General features: G+C 46.3%; 1 protein-coding gene across 7 annotated transcripts in view; it reads right to left on the bottom strand.

Moving 5' to 3' along the window:
• septin9b (septin 9b) overlaps nt 1-22,201 on the bottom strand; it is a 69,480-nt gene that overhangs the window by 4,000 nt on the left and 43,279 nt on the right. For 4 of the 7 annotated variants that reach the window (XM_076043104.1, XM_076043097.1, XM_076043088.1 and 1 more), the window contains 7 exons: nt 12,228-12,413; nt 7,728-7,856; nt 7,545-7,626; nt 6,320-6,457; nt 2,474-2,591; nt 424-519; nt 120-216 (listed from right to left, as the gene is read on the bottom strand). In XM_076043104.1, the coding sequence (XP_075899219.1) occupies nt 120-216; nt 424-519; nt 2,474-2,591; nt 6,320-6,457; nt 7,545-7,626; nt 7,728-7,856; nt 12,228-12,413 (846 nt within the window). Of the gene's footprint in view, nt 1-119; nt 217-423; nt 520-2,473; nt 2,592-6,319; nt 6,458-7,544; nt 7,627-7,727; nt 7,857-12,227; nt 12,414-12,513; nt 12,635-12,977; nt 13,133-21,161; nt 21,310-22,201 lie in introns of those variants that run through there. The other 3 variants (XM_076043126.1, XM_076043111.1, XM_076043134.1) reach the window with 3 other exon arrangements.

Below are 22,201 nucleotides of genomic sequence, written 5' to 3'. Positions count from 1 at the left end.
GATTTTATTTTTTATTTATTTGCTTATTTTTTTCTTATCTTCGCTCCATTTTTCTGTGTCGATTTTTGTTCTCTTTGGCCCAACGGGTGCAAGCGTGTGCCATACGAGTGTCATCTCACCTTCTATGGTGCCCCACTTTGTTTTCCTTCCCAGGATGCGTTTGCCATTCACCTGGTACTCCTGGTCGCTGCCCACCACAGCGAACGGGATCATTTCCTGTCGAGAGCACGCACGCACACAAAAACACCTTCACATGTAAGCACAATCAATGACGTACAAAGACATTTGATACTTTTATTACGAAGCTGGAAAACAGAGAGGAGACCTCCCAGAGCAGCCGAGTACAAACGTTTTCGTCAAAGCTTTTAAGCTTCAGCGGGATCCTGCTGTTACGCAAAGCTGCACCGGTCACTGTGAACTTACCCTTATTTTGTCATTGATCAGCCGGTCGTCTGCGTCCTCGTCGAACTCTTTCTGAGGGTAAACGTCGATCCCGTTGGCCCGCAGCTCTTCCCTGATCTGCAAACAAAACAACAAAAATGCAACGTTAAATTAGCTACACACACTCCTTCACCTCGTCAACCTGCTCCAGCAAGCCAGCACCAGAGGTGACCTGTCACGAAAACATCCAAAAACACTCGACGCTTGACCTGAATCCTGTTCACATGCTAGTTTTCTTCATTTGGAAGTGAATGTTTGAAACAGGCACCGCTTCGACTGGCACCACGACCTAAATAAACACTCTGGTTTGTGCTGAGCTGGCTGGCGATGACACTCAAATGGTTTTTAATATTCTCCACACTGAAGATTCAGCACGATGGTTAACCGCTCTGCGAATTGCAATCAGGCTGAGGTATCATTTATAAAATTGCCACTCGCACTCCACGCATGCCTCTAGGACCGCAGTCGCTCGGGCTATTTAAGGTAAACGCCCTTTAAACGAGACATTGTTTATTCCCACAATTACCTCTCTGTTGAGATCCACTTAGCTCTCCATAAAACAAATTCAATTGCTGATTGTTGTTGTGGCTGGAGGCTTCCTCGGGCTGACATTAGGGATGGATGGATGTTCCCAGTGGAATTTAAAAAAAAACAAAAACAGCTACGTCGACTGCAGGGTGAAATAATGAGACCAAAGTGCTGCATGTGCTCCTCAAGTTGATGCAGGGGGGGGGGGATCATGGAGAAAAGGCAACTGGCACGAGAAGCTTTAAGTCAATAATCTTCGGGTTGTGTACGGAGCACGAGCGGCCAACCAAAACTATTCTGTTACAAGCTCTGCGGCTTCTGCCAAGGCCTGGTCAAGCCCGGCTTTGTTCGCACGGAGGAATCAAAGGCAGCGGTAGCCCGGGCAACCTATCGAGCCTTTCCAGACAGAAAAAAAAGGTGCGAGGGATGGAGGTAATCTTTGAAGGAGAGGGGAAGAGATAAACATTATGGACAAAGGCAGGTGGCAATCTGCCGCCCGCGGACCGAGAATTATCCCACAGAGAAGCGCGGAGAGGGAGAGATTTGAGAATAAAAGCAGCTAAAAGAAGGAGAGTGGCGATACGATGCTGCTGTGCTTCTTGTTAGATGTTGAGATATTTCAGTTGTGGGCTGACTGAGTCTTTGTGTACACAACTGTGTCGACCTCCGAGCGCACAGACACTGGAAATTCTCCACATCTTGAAAGGATTTAGATAGAAAACCATTTGGTCGCTAGATGTCACACTGCGAAACCAAAACAAACCGACTACCTGCACATCCACGACCTCTGGTGCAGCATGCACTGAACAGCCACTGAGCGAGAACACAGAGTGGATCACGTCTATAATATTGTGTTCTGTATTGTTTCGTTTCATATCAGGGTACCATTCTAGCAGACTATGCTATGATTTGCATTGAGGGATGTTTGGCCATTACTGTTTGTTCTTTTTTACCTCCGCCCCCATGTACAAAAAAGGATACACCACTCACAAAAAAAGTGAGTTCAAATAAGAAACTCTAAGCTTTATTTTTGGTTCTTTCCTGGTTAATGTTTCCTCTCTGAAAATAAAAGACAACTGAGAAAATGACTCCAACTAAATGGCCTCTCTGCTGCAATGGACTGTCTGAAGGGTCAAAGGGGAAAAGGAAGATTGTAAATAAATGCTGCTACAGGTGAATGGAACACAAGATAAGTTAAAATACAATTATAATACATGGTATTATTTATTCAGATGATACATTATCTTCTGATACGGTCCATTCCCAGGTGACCTCCATATCTGACACAAGTGACCTGCCAGTGGTTGTTGACATTTATGTTTGCACCGCTAGTTAACAACTAACACAACCACAGCTTTGCTTTTTCAATCACTCTAAAGACCAACTGCTAGTTTCAGGGGAATTCTAAAACAAGCTGCAACAGAAGATTCATTCTGCTTCTTGGAAGAGATCTCCTCACCCATGTCAACAAACACTTGGTCTCCACTCAGGTTAAATCACTCACCGTCTGTTTAAAGTAGTCCCTCTCCTCCAGGGTGAGCGTGTCGGCCTTAGCGATGACGGGCACGATGTTCACCACCTTGCTGAGTCGCCTCATGAACTCCACATCCAGGGGTCTCAGGCTGGAGGAGGGAGGAACGACAGGACTTTGAATGCATGAATTTAAACACTTATTAAACCTAATAAAGGTCTTGGCAGATTGCAAACAGGGTTAAGACAGAAACAGGAGGATAATTCAACTAAATACCTCACAGTCTGATAATGTAACTGAGCTGGAAGATGTCTATCAAAAGCCCAGTTTCATGACGTTTGACACACATTCATTATGTCTGTAGTGAACCATTTTGACCAGGAGGGGGCACTCGCGGTCTGTGCGGTTTTCCCTGAGTTTATTCCTCGTCCTGTTTTGATCCTTTTTCCAGAGGGATTCATTAAAACATGTTGCGATTTCACAGGAGCACATCAATGAGATTACTGCATGAGACAATCAACCAATGCAATGTATTGTTGCCCAGTGCTGCTATGTTCATAATGTCCTGCAACTAAACACAGTGCAGGCAAGCAGAAATATATATTGCACAGATTTGATTTATTTTTTGCCTGTCTCGCACTGTCCTGAACTCACCCCAGCTCCTCTGTCCCATATGTTATGTATTCCTCTAGGCACTCCAGCTTTTTTCTCCCCTCTCTCTCTCTCCCTCTCTCCCCTTTTCTGTCTCAACCTTGGCTCCAGTTGCACGTCCAGCCAGACTGGCCTCACGCTGTCTGCTTTGCCCTCCAATTAGCCCCAGCCGAGCCGGGCCAGTCTGGTTCAAAGGCCCGGGAGCAGCTGGAGGAGAAGCCCGCTCGGCCTGCCAGAATGACTGACAGGCACATCCCCGCTCCGAATGCAGAGCGGAACACAGGGGAGAGAGAGAGAGAGGAAGTGTGTGTGTGTGTGTGTGTGTGTGTGTGTGTGTGTGTGTGTGTGTGTGTGTGTGTGTAGAGACTCAGAGAGCAGCATCTAAACAGCAATATTTTTCAGCATTTTTACAGATTAAAGATCTAATTGCCCTTTGTCAGATTCACTACAGTGTTTTGCAATGTATGTCACATGCATGATGCATGTTGCGTAACTGCATTCATGAACTGCCCGCGGGCGGATGTGGGGACCTACAAACTGGTATATGAGCTGTGTCATATGCATGACTGAGCAGACATGCAAACCCATGTGCACACGTGTCCGTTTACATGCCTTGCGAGCACAAATCCTGTTTTCAGTGTGTGTGTGTGTGCATTAAGTTCTTTGGTCAAGTAAGAAGCTGGGATACCATCAGAGCAGCGTCTGTCAGCATCTGTCACTGCTTTTGATGACAGATCAGGAAGCAGCAGCGCAGACGTGCGGCTCTCTTCCTCTCAGGAAGACGTGTTGAACGAGGTAACAAGAGAGCACGAGCCAGTGTGTCTGACCCCGCCATTATCAGGGGGAAAAAAAACACAATACAGTTGCCGCTCCAGTTTACTGAACACAACTGAAAGCACCGAGGGGGAACGCAAACGCAAATTGCTGACGTGGAAATTATGTTGGAAACCTTTAGTGGAGCACAAAGCGTCGTCCAAAGAAGGAGACGATAATAACGGCACATCTGCATCATAAAAGATGCCAGGAAGGGACCCTGTCACTGTTTCCTTATCTGTTGCTGATAGCAGAGGGGAAATATGGCACCGAGTCTGTGCAACAAGAAACTGGTTCTATTACACAACCTGCGGGAGTTTATCTTCAGCACATATGGAGTTTCCAACAAACAAACAAAATAAGACACTTTTTCACTTTTCTTTTTTTTTTTTTTTTTAGAGATGTCACCGCAACTGGTCCAACTCAACACATGTGTGGCATCAAATTGTGTGGACTTGTGCTGCTGAGTTGTGCTTGGAATCAACCCACAACCTTTGCACACACACCAAAAGTCTGGACACATTCTAAACCTGATGTGAAAACGCTCCAGTCTTAAAATACGCTGACGTCCAGCCCTCAACTCTTGCGGCTCAAAAGAAAGAAACCATTTCCTGGCACGCAGCTCCTCTTTCAAAACAATGGGGTTTTTCTTTTTCTTTTTTCTTCTTACTTTGTAGCGGCGCACATCTCCTCCTTAAAGTGTTTACACGTGTTTGCGGATGGGGAGGACTTTGAATAAAGCAAAACGAAACACAACATTGAGGGAGCCGAGGGGAAGAAGAGGCGGGGGACGATTCACAACGCCTCATTTTCTCAGCTATGACGATTTTGGGTGTCACTGAAGTGGCTGAAATGAACAGCTGTCGGAGAGGGCGGACACAAACACAGCCTGGGTCTCCTCCACACACACACACACACACACACACACACACACACACACACACACACACACACACACACACACACACACACACACACACACACACACACACACACACACACACACACACTTCCAGCTTGAGATGAACACAGTGAGACAAACACATGCGCATTCTCTGAAGCAGCAGCTGCGGCGACAAAGGCACATGATGAGGGGGTTTGTCGAAAAGCGGGACACACAAATTCGCAGATGTCAACTGCCTACGCTGATTGGACAACTGTTGAGTTCCTGGTGCGGCGCTCAAAACGAGGCCGCGGCGGACGGCGCTGCCGTGTAGGTAAGAGCGCGGATGGTTTTACGAAGCAGGGAAAGTTCACGACACTTAGGTCATTTTTTTTCGTAGCACGATTCGATTGGGATTCTTGAGGTCACCATTCCATTCTCAATTCAAAAATTGATAGAGTGCAAAGTGCACTAAAAAATTGGGCAAATTATGGCACCATAATAACCAGAACAGAGTTTGCATAATGTGATTTTTAAATTTGAAAGCTAAGTGAGCCATTCTACAGAATTGGTGCAAAGTAAATAATAATAAATAAAACTGCCTAAATGAGCTAGCAGAGGCTAGCTGGAAGAAACCCAATGCGGACAAAAGAACGTGATTGTGAGAGCCGGCAGAAATCTTAATAACTTTTCAAAGTTTATGAATCGATACAGAATCGTAGAAGATTAAAAATCGAGATTACAAGATTATCCCCCCCCCACCCAATCACTTTTTTTGTGGCTTTTGTGAAAGCCCCCAACAGCCATGGGGGCAAACGAGGACATGGCCGCATCTCAACGGAGCTCAAACAAATTCCGAGTTGGGGGGGCAGAGAGCCAGATCAGTGGGAAGACAACAGGACAAATGTGGTTCATATTACACCATTTAGGGGAAGCAAACAGCCTCTGGCAGCCTGCACAAAAGAACTGTTTGGTCGTGACCCTTTTTATTTTTGCTAAACCTTTTTTCTCCAATTACTTACTCCTCCAGCCTTTGCCAAAACCGCTGTGGCGTCACTGAAACAAACCCAAATTTGTCCTGCTCCGATTTAAAGGCTCACATCTCTTCACTGCTCGTTATATTGCAAATCACGGGTGGAAATTTGAGGAGTGCGGCCGACTGGAAGACAGCTCAGTCATCCTTTAATCCAGACCGAGAGTGCAGATGGATTACTTTATCAATTTTAAAACACAGACATATAACCTCATTAAGCCTCACTTAAGACGACGGTTTCAGCAAAAGTCTTCTGGTGACCTTCCTGAACCATGAGAGCTGTGTTTCAGCGATGCTCCACTGTCTCTCAGGAGAGACCGTCTCCACATATGTGATGAGACAAAAACAGAGCTAAAGAGGGACCTAGTTTATAAGACGGTTGGCCTGTCAAGAGTCCCGGGAGGGTCTGAATCATCTCCTGCAGCTGCAGCTGCCGGAGTAAGGACGAAAAAAAATGTGGGTCAGTTTGTGGCCAACTGCTATTAAAACAGGCTCTTACCAGTGGCCTGTGGGAGGTATGAAGTATATGCAGCAGTGCACCCTGGAGTCCGGGATCCTCTTCTTCCTGTTGATGTGTATCTCCTCTTGCAGGTAGGCTTCGTACTGGTCGTTAATGAACTTCATGATAGGCTGCCAGCTGAGAGGTGAAACAAACAGAGTTCAGGCATAAGAAAGAAAAAAAGGTTCACATAAAACCACCGCAGCCGTAGCTGTAACTAGTAGCTACTCAAATTCAACAGGAATTAAATAATTATTGACTCTAAATAGACTGTGCAACTTTAGTTTAGATTGTCACTGAGACAGAGATTTGTGTGACTTTATAATGCATGTTTTCTATGACTGTGAATGGACAGAACAGGATGTAAAGAACAAACATCTTCTTGGCACAACTGAATTATAACAATTATATCAGCAGCAAACTTGATCGTTAACACTATTTTTACATAAATGTAATTTATTGTATTTTTTCTGGTTTTATTCTAGTCAGATCTATTCCAGGAGAAGAAGAAGAAGATTTTGATTTTTGAAAAATAACATTTATTGCCGCTCTCATTTACATTAATCAATCAAACTAAATAAATAAATATATGACTAAAAAAATAATTTTCTTGTTTTGTTTTTTTTACATAAGCACGTCACTAAAAAATAATTCCCCCTCTGTCACCGCACACAATGCACTGTTAAAAGTCCACATTTCACAGAAAAGATCCAAGTCCCCTGCCCTCCTGTAAAACATAAAGTCAATGCGTAGCCTGGACTGGATTCGTTTCTTACAAGAGGGATCGATCTCTGCCCCATCATTAATCTTCCTCTTACGGCTCAACCACACCCCCAGCTTAGCCTGGCTTAAAACAAAGTTTAAAACCTGGCCTTTCCTCTTGCTCTGGCGACTGCAGTTAAAACCAAAGATAAAAGAGTGTTTGCTAAAAACCTCCTGGCATCGGATAAAAACTCTATCTAAAAAACCAAACACGGACGACAGACGCTCACACTGATAAAAACAATGAAAAGCTCTCTCTGTCCAAGAAGAAGAAGAAGAAGAAGAAGAAGAAGAAGAAGAAGAAGAAGAAGAATATATGTTTTGCATTACAAGCAGGCAGTTAAAGAGTTGCTGTGCAGGATGACTCATTAGGAATGGACGAGTGTTGGGACCCCTGCTGCTGCATTTAAAATGTGTTGTGGTTCTCGACAGTTCCTGAAGTATTTACAAGACCTCGACCCACCAGTTTTCATTATTGATCTGATCCCCAAAGCCTGGAGTGTCGATCACTGTCAGCTTCATCCTCACGCCTTTCTCCTCAACATCTGCAGGAAGAGGAGCTCTGCTGTTAGTGCTCCACCAGCACCGCAGACCAGGTGAATTTACAACACTCTAACTGTCTTGGCGGACGTAAAGAATGGCCAACCGTGACTGATGGACTTGATCTCGATGGTCTTGGGGATCCTCTCCTCCGGGCTGGGTTGCGCTGAGCTGCGGCTCACCTTGGACTTGAACAGCGTGTTCATCAGGGTGGACTTCCCCAGGCCGCTTTGTCCTGCGTGATGGATGAGCACACACAGGCTGTTTGTCTTTTTCTCCTCCCGCCGCAACAGAATTTTGCAAACGGCATCCCGACAAAATGTGCAAGCGTATAGTGTGGCGTTAACATGCACCTGGGACATCTGCAGGATGTGAGAGGCGCAGCAAGGAGGCTGAGAGGACAGATTTATCGAGCGCACATATGTCTGCTATCATGCGAAAACATTCCAAAACAGGGTTTAGACAATTCCAACGGTGGATTTAAGCCCCTGTGGGGGGTTTAATTCCGTGAGACGCACCCACTGTTTATCTCCTCTGTCTTTTTTGATAGACTGAAAAACAAACATGAAGGCAACACAGAGGTCAGTCGTCTGGACCGCTGGTTTACACACTTCACTCTCAAATTAAAAACAGTAAATAACCCAGAGATCCTGTATATATGCCAAACTCACTTGACCAATGTTCTTCTTGCAACCTAAGCTGCTCTGACCAAAGATCTTGTGGTTCTGGAAATCAGCCCCTCCATGTTATGAAAAGCCACTGGTGGAGGCTGAGAAGGCTGAGTGACACCTCTGAATGTCACGCAACACCTCCAGCAAAGCAAAGTGTTTGTTTTGCCTTCTGCCTCGACCGCCTCGCCGCCACCTCGTCTCTGACCCCCGTTCAAACATGCGGAAAGTTACAACAAAGCATCTGCGAACAAAAGAATGTTGTCCTCTGGGGATCCACATTGTTTGTTTTCATCCAGCCTTGTAGAGCTGCTACACTGTTGCCTGAGATGAAGATTAAAGCTCTAAACCAGGTCATAATATAGGATGTACCGTATTTTCCGGACTATAGAGCGCACCTCAATATAAGCCTCACCCACTAAGTTTTTTTTTTTGTTTGTTTGTTTTTTTTAATTGAAAGTGTACATATATAAGCCACACCGGGCAATAAGCCGCCGATATCTAGGTTGTGAAATGAGATATATATTGGATAGATAGATGGATTTACCGGTACACAGAAAGATTTCTTTCTTGTTTATTTACATAACTGAACTGATTAGTTTCCAAACGGTGCCGGTAACACAGCAGTAAGAGTGCTGATCAACCACAACAGAAAAGTTGCACTGAAGCCACGGAACACACGTCGAAGCGCTGCCACTTTGTCTTCATGCACACTGGAAGCATTAAAGTGGCTTCATGAACACTGAACCCAGAAAGCACCTGTCACTGTTCATCTTCCTCCTGCGCACTGAAAGCGCTGAAGTCACTTTCTTCAGTGTGGGAGTTGAACAGCCTCAGAAGAGCTTCGTCACATACCGGACCTTTTCTGTGTCTATGCCAGTGTTGCTCTCCGTGTCGCCGCTTGTCTCGTTTTTGCACTTCCTGCTAAAGCGCCCCCTGGCGGGTGAAGTCAAATGCACAGAAAAGCCGCACCTTTGCATGAGCCGCATGGTTCAAAGCGTGGGGAAAAAAGTAGCGGCTTATAGTCCGCAAAATACGGTAAATTATTTGTGAGTTAGCCCTATTGCATTATATTGTTTTATATGGCTGTTTGTTTGTAGAACATGGATTAAATGTAGTATTGTATTCTACCTCCTCTACAACACTACACAACATACATGTTTCGAATTCACCTAATTCTTCAAACTATTTCAAGCCTCTTTAGAATGCTTCACCACGGGGGAGCAATCATGAAAGTGACATTGTGGTGCAGTGGTTAGCACTGTTGAAACTCTGAAATGGCCATAGGTGAGAGTGCATGTATGAATGATTGCTTGTGTGGCCTCGTGGTAAACTGACTCCAGCGCCCCCCACGACCCCTCACCAGTGCAGGGGAAGCTGCAATAGAAAATAGATGGATGGAAAATATCATGAGGCTGTTCCAGGGGAAAGAGAGCTGCCACGAAAAAAAAAAAAAAGTGGAACCAGACATGGCCGCGTACCTGCCAATTCTTCCCCTTGGTAGCACATTTATACACAAACAACAACAACAAGAGCAGAATTGGCCCGCAGAAGCTGACAATCATTTCTAAACTTAAAAAGCAGAGGGATCAGTATTTTTATTGGCTCGATCATAATGTCAACAACAGCTCCTGATGCCGTTCACGGCACCCCTCACGTCTGCCTGCCTGCCTGTCTGTCTGTCTGACGCTACCAGGCTGGACTTCTTTTACACTCTGGCTGACCTTTCCTGCTGTTCCCCCAGTCTCTGTGAGACACACACACACACACACACACACACACACACACACACACACACACACACACACCCTACCTGCCCTCTCTGTGAGGTACAAATCCAAAGGTCAGCTGGCTGTGGGCAGGAATTAGGCGGAGGCAGGAGCAGACAAGCCCATGGCAACGACAACTGTAACCTTTAACGCTCCAACTTCATTATGTGACACCTGATGCTCTTTTAGTTGCCAAAATTCAAAATTTAGTTTCTAAAACCTTGTTTAGAAAAGAGCATTGAAATAGATCAACGAGACTCTTTTTAAGATTCATGTTTCGTGCACCTGGCCATTGCTCATATTGTTGTTGTTTTTTTGTTGAGTTTAATGTAATCACCTCATCTAATCTAATGTGAATAGGTTTTGAAACTTACTCAAAAAAAAAATAAAAAAAATACTGATTGTTGTTTAAATTGCACTGCGTGCCCACCTGGACCCTGTTTGTTGCTCCTCTAATGTGAATTTTCCCACTGAAAACTTTAATTGCCTGATGTCATCCGGTCCATCCCCATCCTATCCTATGTCATCCTATCCAAAGAAGTCAAACTCATGAGCGCGAGTGTGTCCTCGAGTTGTCAGAGCGCCGCGTGTGTGTACATGTCAGTGTTGCGGGGAAATGTTCAGTCAGAGCCGTTGTGAAATTTCAGGGACGTCCACTTCCTCGCCCCCCACCCCACCACCCCCACCCGCCCCCATTAACACGCCTCGCTTGATGAGCACAACGTGTTTGTGATGCCACGGTGTGTCTGCGGAACTGTGCCGACACGCCTGCCTGCATGAAGTGCACGCTCTGACATCAGGACCGGATAACTGCGACGTGATAAAAGAAATAATAATAATAAAAAATAAAAAAAGAAGGTGAGGATGATTTCCAGTCGTGACTCGCACACTTCCGATTCCTATTTGACACTAATAACAGTGTACGCACGCGCTAAGCGCAAACAAACTGGGAGGCAGGAAGCGAAGTGGCGCAGCGTATCTCCAGCAGAGTCTGGGAGCTGCGGCCTGTCAGAGTGATCATCGGCCTCGCGCCACTTTGTCAGCTCGACAGTCTCCCCTCAAATGCGCAGACAGAGAAGTGTTGTTGTTTTTTTTTGTCTTTAAAAATTTCCTCGGTTGTTAAACGCGTCGAAGGAGAACCCTGATCGAGTTGCACCGTCAACATAACAAGCAGAGAGATAAGTTGTTTTCCCAGTCAGAGAGACGCTGCGCTGACGCGTGTGTGCAAGTGCGACATCCTGTTTTCTCTGACAGGAGAAAACACTTAGAGCAGAGTCGGTGCAAACGCTGTTTCTTATTCTGGCTGCAGGCTCACTGCACCTCTCTGTCAGAAGGAATTCAACATCCATGCTCCACAGCCGCCGAATTCAAAGCTGTTTGTTTTTGTTTGTTTGTTTTAATTGTTTAATTGTTGTGTTAAATATTTCTGCCTTGTCTTTTTAATGAAAATTCCCTCTGGTCGGATCAGGTGAGATGAGAACACTGATGTTCCTCTCGACATCTCATTATGCAACTGTCAAGCACGTGCAAAAGACTGTTCTGAACGCGTCATAGTTCTGTTCTTTTTGGCACACAAAATCTATTGATGTCAACATAATTGATTTACTGTGGAGGTGACGTGCGGGTTAGTCAGCGCTGTTGTGACACCAATTCTGTCAACTGGCTGCTTAATGCTAATTTGATTTATGGGAATTTAGGTGAAGCGTACACGGTGTAGCATTCCGCTGCACAGCGCAGTGAAAGGAGGAGAGTACATATCTGATTTAATTTGAGATAAATCGGATTAAAGGTCCAGTGTGTACAATACTATTTGGCTTGATTTATGATTTTTATATTGGTAAAAGCTCAGTTTACTGCCCATAAAAATACATTCATAAAAGTGTATGATTGCGGTACAAAAAAAAAGGTAATTTGGTTTTCCTACACCTACGCTCTTACTCCCAGTTAGACTCATTGACTTAAGGTGACTGCTCACATTTTCAAATAAACCAACAAAGAAGAAGCTGGACGAGGATTCCAAGTTTGGCTGCGCAGGCCACCGTAGTTCACCGGGAAGTTCAGGAGGGGTATGGATGGTGAAAAACGCTGCAATCTAAAACCTAACCACTAGATGCTTTTCTTTTCACCTCAAAGGTCAAATCCAACACTTGATGTCCGTATCACACTTACCCACAACCATGATGTTGAACTCGAAGCCCTGCTTCATGGCCTTCCTCCTCATCTGCTCCAGGATGGCATCGATGCCCACATAGCCAAAGTCGCCAGCGTGGGTCTTCTCCCCCTTGACCTGGGGGTTGGGGTGGTGGGGTTTGGCAGACTCAGACATGTTGCTGTGGCTCAGACTCACCTCTGACCCTGCGGGATGCACACAAAGAGAACCAGAATGAGTTTTGTTTCCAGCGGTGAGGGCTTCACATACGTAAATGGTGTCAGAGGTTTAAAAAAAAGGACGAACGGGCTTCAAATCTGTGCACCCAATGGTTGACAAGAAGCCATTTCAACCTCTCATTATTGTGCGAAACTGTTGAAGATACTGATCTGTGCTCTTCACTTCCGGTTTGAAACAGGATGCGCAAGACTTCGCCAAACACCTGCTGTTTTACGAGGAGTTGCTGAAAAGTGAAAATCCGTCACTTTTCCCTAAATAAATAACAAGCAATAAAATATGAAGCAGGTGCACGCGGACATGAAAAGGAGCTTTTCATTGGCCGCACAATAAGAATTCTTGTTTTCCCACTGGTCCACACTACACTCAGCTGTAAAACCACACTAATCAAGCGTATGCGAGCAGTCGCACATCTGTTCCTCTATACGGCATAAAGTTGTTAGCGGCGGAGCCCACATGAGAAAAGCAGAATTTCAAAGCAGCGCCAGAGCCAGGAGGTCGGAACGGAGAGCGGCTCACAAATCAAGTCTTACCTCCCCTTGAGAAGTTGGAGCTGCTCTGAGAAGGAGACCGCGTGCCAGGGCAACTGTTACAAGGTGCAAACTGAACACACAGCTCTGCCAAACGTGGCTGTGTGTGTGTGTCTGTGTGCGTGCGTGTGTGTGTACTGAGGCTGAGACTCACACTTGGCTCTATGGGAGGAGACAGCGTTTCCTGTGCTGTAGCAGAAAAGGCTGTGTTGGTTCTGGTGTGCATGGTTCACAGTCACAGACACGACAGACCACAGACACATACCTGCCCATGAATACAGGAAGTCAAATGACTGCAGCCTTACATGCAGACAGGTGCGCAGCAAACGTCGAGTTCAACATACATACATACGTACATACGTACATACATACATACATGCAGAACATCCATGTGTATGTATGTTCTCAGGTTTATCTTCTGGCGGCTTTAGACAAGAATGAAACATTTTAGACGCAGTATTATTGAACACCGGTGCGCAGGTTTTTTTTTATGAAGGAGGAGACAGAAACACCACATGAAGGCTTTTGCTGTCTGTGATGTTGTCCTGCAAAAAGTGGCTCTAATAACTGCTTTGCCCAGCGTTTGGAAAAAAAAAAGAAACGTTGCCGATTTGTAATTAGTGGGCAGAAGTGAGAGTCGCACCTCACAGACTAACACACAATGTTTAGAAGTTCCGTTTAGAAGTAAATAGGATGGGGTTAAAAACATCAGCTAAACCTTTTTTTATTATTATCAGTAGTGCTGGATAGATTTTATTTCTTGCCCAAGTCACTTCATTTTAAATCTGATCTGATGTTGTCGTCTCACTGTGCCTTACACCAAGCTGTTTTTTATTTTCTGATCCACTGTAAAGCACTGTAAAGCGCTCTATAAATAAAATCTATTATTATTATTATTATTATTTATTATTAGAGCCAACCGACACTGAGCCTCATTAACAAGTGCACCTTCGAATACAGCCAAACGCCTTGAACATCCACAAAAACAAGGTTGTCGATGAGACAAATGTGTGTTATTATTCAGCGCTATCAAAAGGGGATGAGATGAACTCACTGACCTCAAGAGACCTCAAACAGAAACAGGAGCATCTTGCAAACCGCCCTGAAGCTGATCCGACTGATTCACATTTGGGCTTTGGAATACGACCGCCGACGTCTGCACTGTGTCACGGAGCGCTGATTGGCTAACCCTGAGCTGACCTCATTTTCTCTTTTTTCTTTTTTTTTTACGGCGAACCCAATTACATCAGTTCTCCGTCCGCGCGTCGGAACACAAAGTAGGTTTAACGACGTGCGTCAGGTCCGCAGCCAAAACCGCCTTCTGAGCCCTGTGACCGTGCCAGCCCTCGGCCATCTGCTGGCTGGCTCGCCGCTCTCCAAGAATAGACACACCATGACAGTCAAGCAGAGCAGGAAAAACAAAAAGACAAAAAACAAAAGAACAGGAGTGCGGTTGGAGATGTGAGGGCTCGAGCAGAAGAAACGGCAGCAAACAGGAAGGAGGAAAGAGTCAGCCGCACGGTGAGAACTGTTACCCAGCGTGTTAACCAGCCTTCTGTTTTAACATCCACTGCAAATCCACTTTGCACATTTTCAACCGCGGCTTCCAGCTCTCTGGGCGGAAGGCCGACGCGGCCGTCGGCAGTGTGTTTGACTGACAGCTCTGCCGTGTGCACCCACGAGGGCCTCGCAACGTCCCTACGTGAGTCACATCCCTGGCCCGCGTTTGGCTAGAGCCTCGCCGGCGGCCTTCTCTGGATGAGTAACCTCGTGGCGAATGAGCCGAGTGAAAACAGCGTGACTCAGATCGCCACCTCATCGCACACACAAAATAATGCACCAGACGGGCCGAAGCAAAGCAGGGAGGGTTGAGAGCCTAGAGAGGTGCATCCACCTGACTGGACCCAGACACAGGGAGGACACCCTGGTGGGGGGGTAGGGTAGGGTAGGGTAGGATAGATAGATAGATAGATAGATAGATAGATAGATAGATAGATAGATATCAGCTTCCACTAGATAACATTTTTTCCCATTGAAGAACTAAATCGTCAGTCAGGAGAGGTGGCAGTAAATGCCTGAAACAAAGATTTTTTTTTTTTCCCCTCTTGACAAGAAAAAGAGGCACTTTAAGAGCGAGTGGTCCAGTGCTTCGTTCGTTAGATAAGTGGAGATCAGTTCACATCGCTTCCCATCCCCCAACCCCGCATGACTGGACAGATCCCATCAAAGAGAAGACGCTCTTCAGGTCTTCAGCTTCAAAAGCAGCACTCGAGTCCTTCAGCGGCTTTTATGCAACGAGTCTGCTCCTCCATTTCCGGGGATGACATCGTGCTGTTGGTTTATAGTCTCCAGAGAGAAGCACCATTGATGTTTACAGGGCAAAAAAAAAGGATGTTTGCACTTTTCAATGCCTGCCTTTCGGTAATGCATCACATTAATGGCAGACTTTCTTTTTCTTTTTTTCCTATCATGTGTTTCCATCTGCTTTCATAGCGGTTTCCTGTCAGTCACTCTGCAAGCAGAAACCGCAGCACACACAGTGGCTTTTACAACAGTTTGGTTTAAATACCTTCCTCAATTTTCTCGTTGTGAAGCCGAAATTGTCCCCCACTAATGTTAATGTGATCAAACTCGTGCTGTACAGTCAAAAGACACAAACATTTAGAGAAGCAAGTCCAAAAATACATAATGAGTCTCAACAAAGAATCATAAAAGCGAAGCAACAATCAGTCTCGTCCTATTTAATTCTGACTGTTTGAAATGGAGCACAAAATAACCGTGGTTAGTCTGACATTATCCATCTTTCTGTTTTTGGAAAATAGAAGATTAGATGGGTGATTCTGTGTCATGTACTATATTCTTTTCCGTTTAGCATTTCTAAAAGTATGTAAATTTTACCTTATGGTCATCAATAATCCAGAAGCCTCAAAGCGGTTCTGTCCTGGACGTGACTTGTAATCTAACCCTCGTGGAAAACTCAAACTATGCGCTCTCCCTTCATCAGGCACAACTTTCCATTTTTCTGCAAGAGAGAATTCTGTTTTCTCTGGACACTCCCCTCGACAGCTTGTCATTAAACTCTCATCAGGCACTAAAGTCCAACCTCACATGTAATATTCACCAAATAATGTTCCAGAAAACAAAGGCCTAATTGTTGGGCAAAAACACTCCCTGAAAGTGTATCAGTGCAGCTTCCTTTTGTCAGAATGTATAACATCATCAGCTCTTTTTGGAGTTGCTTTCAATTCCAGGACTTTTGGAAAAGTACTGCTTGTCCATTGTTATCGGCCAGTGTGCAGAGGAGTAAAAGGAAAATAACACTGAAAGAATACAATGAAATGTTTCAGAGCGTCAGGGTGAACTGTTGATGTTTTACAGAAGAAGAAGAAGAAGAAGAAGAAGAAGAACTTCTCCTTGATAGGAAACTTTGGTGCTGTTCTGCATTCTAGCATTTTACCCCACATTTTCAACGTGCACACTCCAATTTTATTTTGTGTGTGCACGCTCTGAGCCTCTACTGTGAGCTCACTTGGAACATGATCATCATGAAAATCAGCCCAACTTTGCAATAGATCCTCACTAGGCAGTTGGACCAAAGAGGGCAATAACCGGTGTTTTACAGATAAATGAGTCTGGAGACATTAGTGACCTAACTGAGTTTTAACCATACATATTTTTACTTGCTCACAAAAAAAGTCGATGGCAGCACACAGCATGTTTTGGCGTTCCTCCACATTCTTTTTCCAGGCTGCCATGTGTCCTCAATCTGTCCTCTCATTCCTGAAGAGCTTGAGCTTTCAGAGAAGTATCATGTTCCTGAAATCTCAAGCAGCAACTAGCCCCACTTGAGTCCTCTTTGTATTTGATGGAGCATTTTTTTTATATTGTGGCGAAACCTATGAATCTCTGCTTTACTGTCCTTTTACAATTTGTTTTCTTTTTCTTCTCTCCGTTTTAACTGGAGATGTAATTTCCTCTGGTCTTTTGGAGGCCCCTCCCACACAAAAAGACATCATTAAATTTGATGCTTGCTGCTGTCTACACATGAAGATTGATGGAACGTCCAAGCAGCAGGAGAAGGCACAGGACTAGACTGACTTGACTTGAGTTTGCCACATAAATACGTGACATGTGATCAGTTTTACACCAGTTTTTATGTATGTGACTGATGATTTTCTGGAAGACTTTAAGAGTTGCTGTCGGCTTTAATCTTGGGACAAAACCACAAAAAACAAATGTATTTCTGGCATTTCCACCCACTTCTTGTTTTGGATAACGACAAACGGCATTAGTACATTAAGAAGCACAGCTTGAGACAATGGCAGCTTACCCCCAACTGTCTCACAATCTGCCAGTGCAGAGCATATGGCTTTGTGTCCCTGTGCAATCAAGGAACAAATGGTATTTTGTCATTTCTTTTGGAGAAATTAACAAAACAAAACAAAACAAAAGAGAATCCAGTTGGTCGGGCTCTGCTCTGAAGATATTTTGCTCTGAAAGATTCCCACCACAGCAGTGCTGAAGGGGAGTGTGGGGGTGGGCGGGCCTCAATGTGAGTTCTCTTGGAAGAGCGTAGAATCACACATTTAGGCCGAATGGACACTTTCTGTCCATGTGTATTGACAGAACAGATGGTCGGGTGAGAACAAGCGTTAATGTGGCGTTAATGTGTGTGAAACCGCAGGCTGAAACCCCTTCAAACAATGTTTCTGCAATTTAAAAATGCCGGGATGTCAAACATTGTCGCCATTCTGAAGATATGAGGACATTTTATGGCCGTCTGGGCTCAAGAAAACCAGATGTTTGAAGGAAAAACAAACATTTTCTCTCCAACTGCTACCAAAACCCTTCCTTGTATAAGTTCAACTGCGCCTTTCTCAGACCGTAAGAGTGTTTATTTGATAGTTCTGATGCATTAATCTGCAATGCATCCATGAAATGCTATTTGCTGTTCAGATGTGGGATCACCATTGCAGAGCAGCGCAAGTCAGAAATGGAACAGAAGCAATTTGTCAGCTCTCTGTCCCCTGATACCTGCTGCTAAGTCTCTGCAAGGACGATCATCTCAGACAGGTCGAAAGTGTCAGTGTGAATGTATTTGCAGCAGCACTTGTATCGACCTGCGGCTGAAAATTTCCTCTCAAAATCACCCTCAGATGATGTAACGATGCCAAGCGCCAGTGCTTAAAAAAAGCATTGCAAGACTATATTCAGCGTTGTGGAAGCCCGACGCCTGCTGCCATGACTCCAGTGTCAAGTTCACAAACCTCTCCGCTGATGTAACGCCATGACTCACTCTGTCTGAGGCAGGTGACCTGGCGGCCGGCGTCCAGGAGAGAAAGAACCTGTTTGACGTCAGACAGAGGGGCTTCTTCCTCAGCTGTCAACTGAGCCCTGAACGCCACTCAAAGCCCCTTCCGGCCGCCACGGAGGAAACTCCCCCGCTGAACCCTGGCTAGTTTTCACCAACATAGCAGCGGGTCGAGACGGTCGACAGCGGCCGCGGCCGACATAAACACACGCCGGCACATCACAGGGGGTTCTAAGAATGTTTCCTCTTTCATCAGGCCATATTTCTTCGTCGTCACCTGCGCCGGGAATGCGACCCCTGGCCCCCGAGGTGGAACGAAGCAGATGGCGCTGATCGGCGTTGAAATACGGCCCCTGCGTGCAGAGACTCCTGCTTTTTCGCAGACACCCACGAGTCCAAAAAACACCTGAGAGTGACCGACGGGGTGCGTGTCGCCTCGGTTGCAAGGTGGAGGAGGGCCAGATGGGTGGGAATGGAAGATAAACGCCATCCCATAACAGCATCTTGGTGACAAACACAACGTGAGCGCGCTCGGTTTGGAAACGGACGCTGTGAAAATGAGAGAGCAGGACTGGCAGGCACAGCAGCACTCTGCAAACGCAGGGCCGGGCGGGAAGCCTGACTGGCTGTCAGTGTCCTGGAGGGGCCGAGCGACCACCAACAACATGTTTCTCAGAAACGCGGAAAGAGAACGAGGAGGGTCAAGCTGGCGGAACAGCTGGAGGGGAAACCGGAGCAGAGGAAGTAAAAAAAAAAAAAAAAAAAAAAACCTGTCCCTGCTGCAGCAAATCACAACTGCCAAGTATGAAAAGGGCCTAAAGTTCACACACTTCACACGAGTCAGACAGCGGGAACGTGCCGGAAGAAATGACAGATGTTTCACACTGCTGCTGTTTTCTGTGATTCTTTTTCTTTTGGTACCACGTCTCCACAGGAGCGTCGCAGTCCTGAACCTCCTCTGCCGCCGACACGCCCACAAACAGCCGTCACCCCTCGGTGGCGGCCGGCGACAGTGTCCGACTTCCTCCCTCCGGCGGAGGAGGTGCCGAGTGAAAACATCCTCTCTGTGTGGGCAGCGATCTGGTTTTCCTCACCGCTGACTTGTACACACGCAGAAAGCACTAAAGCGGTTGTTGATCTTTTCCTGTGCCAGTGACAATGACCAGAAAGAGCATGAGGGAAAACTAAGGTGAACTACTGGACCGTCTGGGGGAGGAAAACAAATCCGTCTTAAGATCGCAACACATGGATTCAATTATCTGGAAGAAGATAAACTTGTGATGTGGGACAAATCAATTTCTGACTAAGAGTCTCTGCGTGTTTACTGTAAAACACGCCTCCTTCTCCTCCTCCTCCTCCTCCTCCTCTCTGTTCTCCTGCCTTCTGGGACCAACGACGAAGGTCCAAAGACGAGTTAAAGGTTTGCAGGAGACGAGTAAACAGGTTGTTTCTGCCTTTCTGACGCTGCTGTATGTTCACAATCCTAGGAAACGCAGCTCTATAGTCCCACACTGTGCTTTTACAATGCTTCTAACAGTTTGGTTTAGATGTTGTTGAAGCAATTAGATAAAAAGCAAAACTGCAATTATGTTTTATGTGAAAAAAAAAAGTAGCATGACAACACAACGCGACGGCACAATGAGAGTGAGCGCAGCAGCTGCAGCAGCAAACACGTTAATGCAATAAGGCTCGATTAGCAGAGTGACGTCGCTGCCATGACTTCAGGATCATTTGCGACAAGACCTGTGGATCAAATGTATCACATGTCGGACAAGGTGGTGCACAGTGCTCAGGAGCAACAAGATCTATTTCACAGCTGGTGGTCCAACAAAGCCTCCGACAAAACAACCATTCAGCCACGAGGTTACAGCCAAGCAACTGATTGCAAACTACATTTGCAAGAGTTACAGAGATGAGAGGAGTTCCACCCCCACCCCCACCACCAAGAAAAAAGAAGACAGCAAGAGTCAAACTTAAAACACGACCCGCTTGACTCTCAACTCTCCTCGAACTTGGCAGCAAAGTCTCTGGAGATTGTCAGAATGGAATCGTGTCATAACAGCTCGGCTCCATCAGTGCCCGGCTAATCCACTGCACTGGATCAAAGTCAGGCCACAGAACTCCGGTTGATGTGACGAGAGCTGAGGCGGAAGGAGAGAAAAACATGGGAGTGCACGGCGGCGCGAGAGAGAGAGAGAGGGAGAGAGAGAGAGACAGAGAGAGAGAGAGAGAGAGAGAGAGAGAGAGAGAGAGAGAGAGAGACAGAGAGACAGAGAGACAGAGAGAGAGAGAGAGACAGAGACAGAGAGAGAGCAGGAACTTTAAAGAGGCGATAGAGTACCGACTCTGCTCGTTCGACACTCTGTCCCGTGGCAGCAGATTGATTATCCATGCATGCTGCAAAGCCAGAGACACAATGGGAGAGAGAGAGAGAGAGAGGGAGAGAGAGAGAGAGAGGGCCAGGGAGGGGTGGGGGTGTGCAAAGGAGTGTGTGTGTGTGTGTGTGTGTGTGGGAGGGGGGTGCTGGTCATGCTCACGCTGCAAACTCTGCCTGATGGCTGAACAATGGGAGGGAAAATGGAGAAAGAGGGGAAAAGAACTGAAAGAGCCGCACGAGGCCTTGATGCAAAGTCTTTCTTTTCCTCTTCCTCCCAAACGGAGACCCTCCCCACCTCCCCCCCAGCCCGGCTCACCTGGAGAAACTAACTTTAACACCGGCTACAGCTACCAAACTCCTCCAGGCCCCCTCCACAGCTCCCCTCCCACTCATTCAGTGTCACGCTCACTCCTCGGAAGAGGGCAAAACCCCACACAATCTTCCCACACACTCGCACTCACACACACGGAGGAAAATAAATTAAAAAACAAGCACTCACCCGACCCTGTGCTTGTGTCCTCTCTCTTCCTATCTCAATCACAGCTCCAGCTGGTGAGCTCTACTGCTGCTGCTGCTGCTGCTGCTGCCGCTTGTCCTGGCCACGCCCACAGCCGGGTCATGTGACCGCCATCCCAAGTGGCTCGGGAGGCATTCGAGTGGTCACACCCCTCATTCAGAGAAAGTGAATGGGGAAGAGCAGCAGATAGGGTGGACTGCCTATAGAGGCATGGGGACACTTCTCTTCCTCTGAGTGTGTGTGTGTGAGTGAATGAGTGTGTGTGTGCGTGGGTTCCTACCTGTGTGTGCGTGTGTTTGTGTTTCTTCTTACTCACTGTGAGCGTCCATCTGCTTCTATCCCTCCTGTGGCTTTATTTAACTCTAAAGGATAACAGATTGTGTGTGTGTGTGTGTGTGTGTGTGTGTGTGTGAGAGAGAGAGAGAGAGAGAGAGAGAGAGAGAGAGAGAGAGAGAGAGAGAGAGAGAGAGAGAGAGGAGAGAGAGAGAGAGAGAGAGAGAGGACCATGCATATTGGCTGTCCTCAGGCTGCAGCCTGGTATTAAAGGGCAAACGTGGAGACAGATAATGTTCCTCCCATGACAACATTCTAGCTGCTAATGTGAAGCAGCTTCTCTCTCCAACACTCCAGAGCTGTGACGCCTCACGCCTCTCTCTCTCTCCCTCCCTCTCTCTCTCTCTCTCTCTCTCCCTCTGTTTTTGTTTTTTTTCCATGCGCGACCTCTCGCCGCTCGCCACACAGACGGGGGAAAAACAAACCCCGCGAAGCAGCAACAGGGCCGAGCCGAGCGGCCACCAAGTCAACAACCCGAGATGGAAGAGGACTTTAAAAAAAAAAAGAAAAGAAAATAAAAAACCAAACGCACTCTGGAAACATGCAACATTCCGCTCAGCCTCCCGTGTTCCAGATCCGCCACAACACAGAGACTGGCGTCACTCATCGTCGGTCACAGCCAAACCCGACGACTGCATGGACAGAAAGAAAATAAAAAGGAGGCTCATGCAGCCGCAGATTGGAAATAA

This window comes from Nelusetta ayraudi, unplaced genomic scaffold (assembly GCF_046127955.1).
Source record: "Nelusetta ayraudi isolate G7.1 ecotype Tasmania unplaced genomic scaffold, CSIRO-AGI_Nayr_v1 ptg000004l, whole genome shotgun sequence".
Lineage (NCBI taxonomy): Eukaryota > Metazoa > Chordata > Actinopteri > Tetraodontiformes > Monacanthidae > Nelusetta > Nelusetta ayraudi.
Note: the sequence above shows the minus strand (reverse complement) of the source record. Positions and strands in the feature narration are given on the sequence as shown.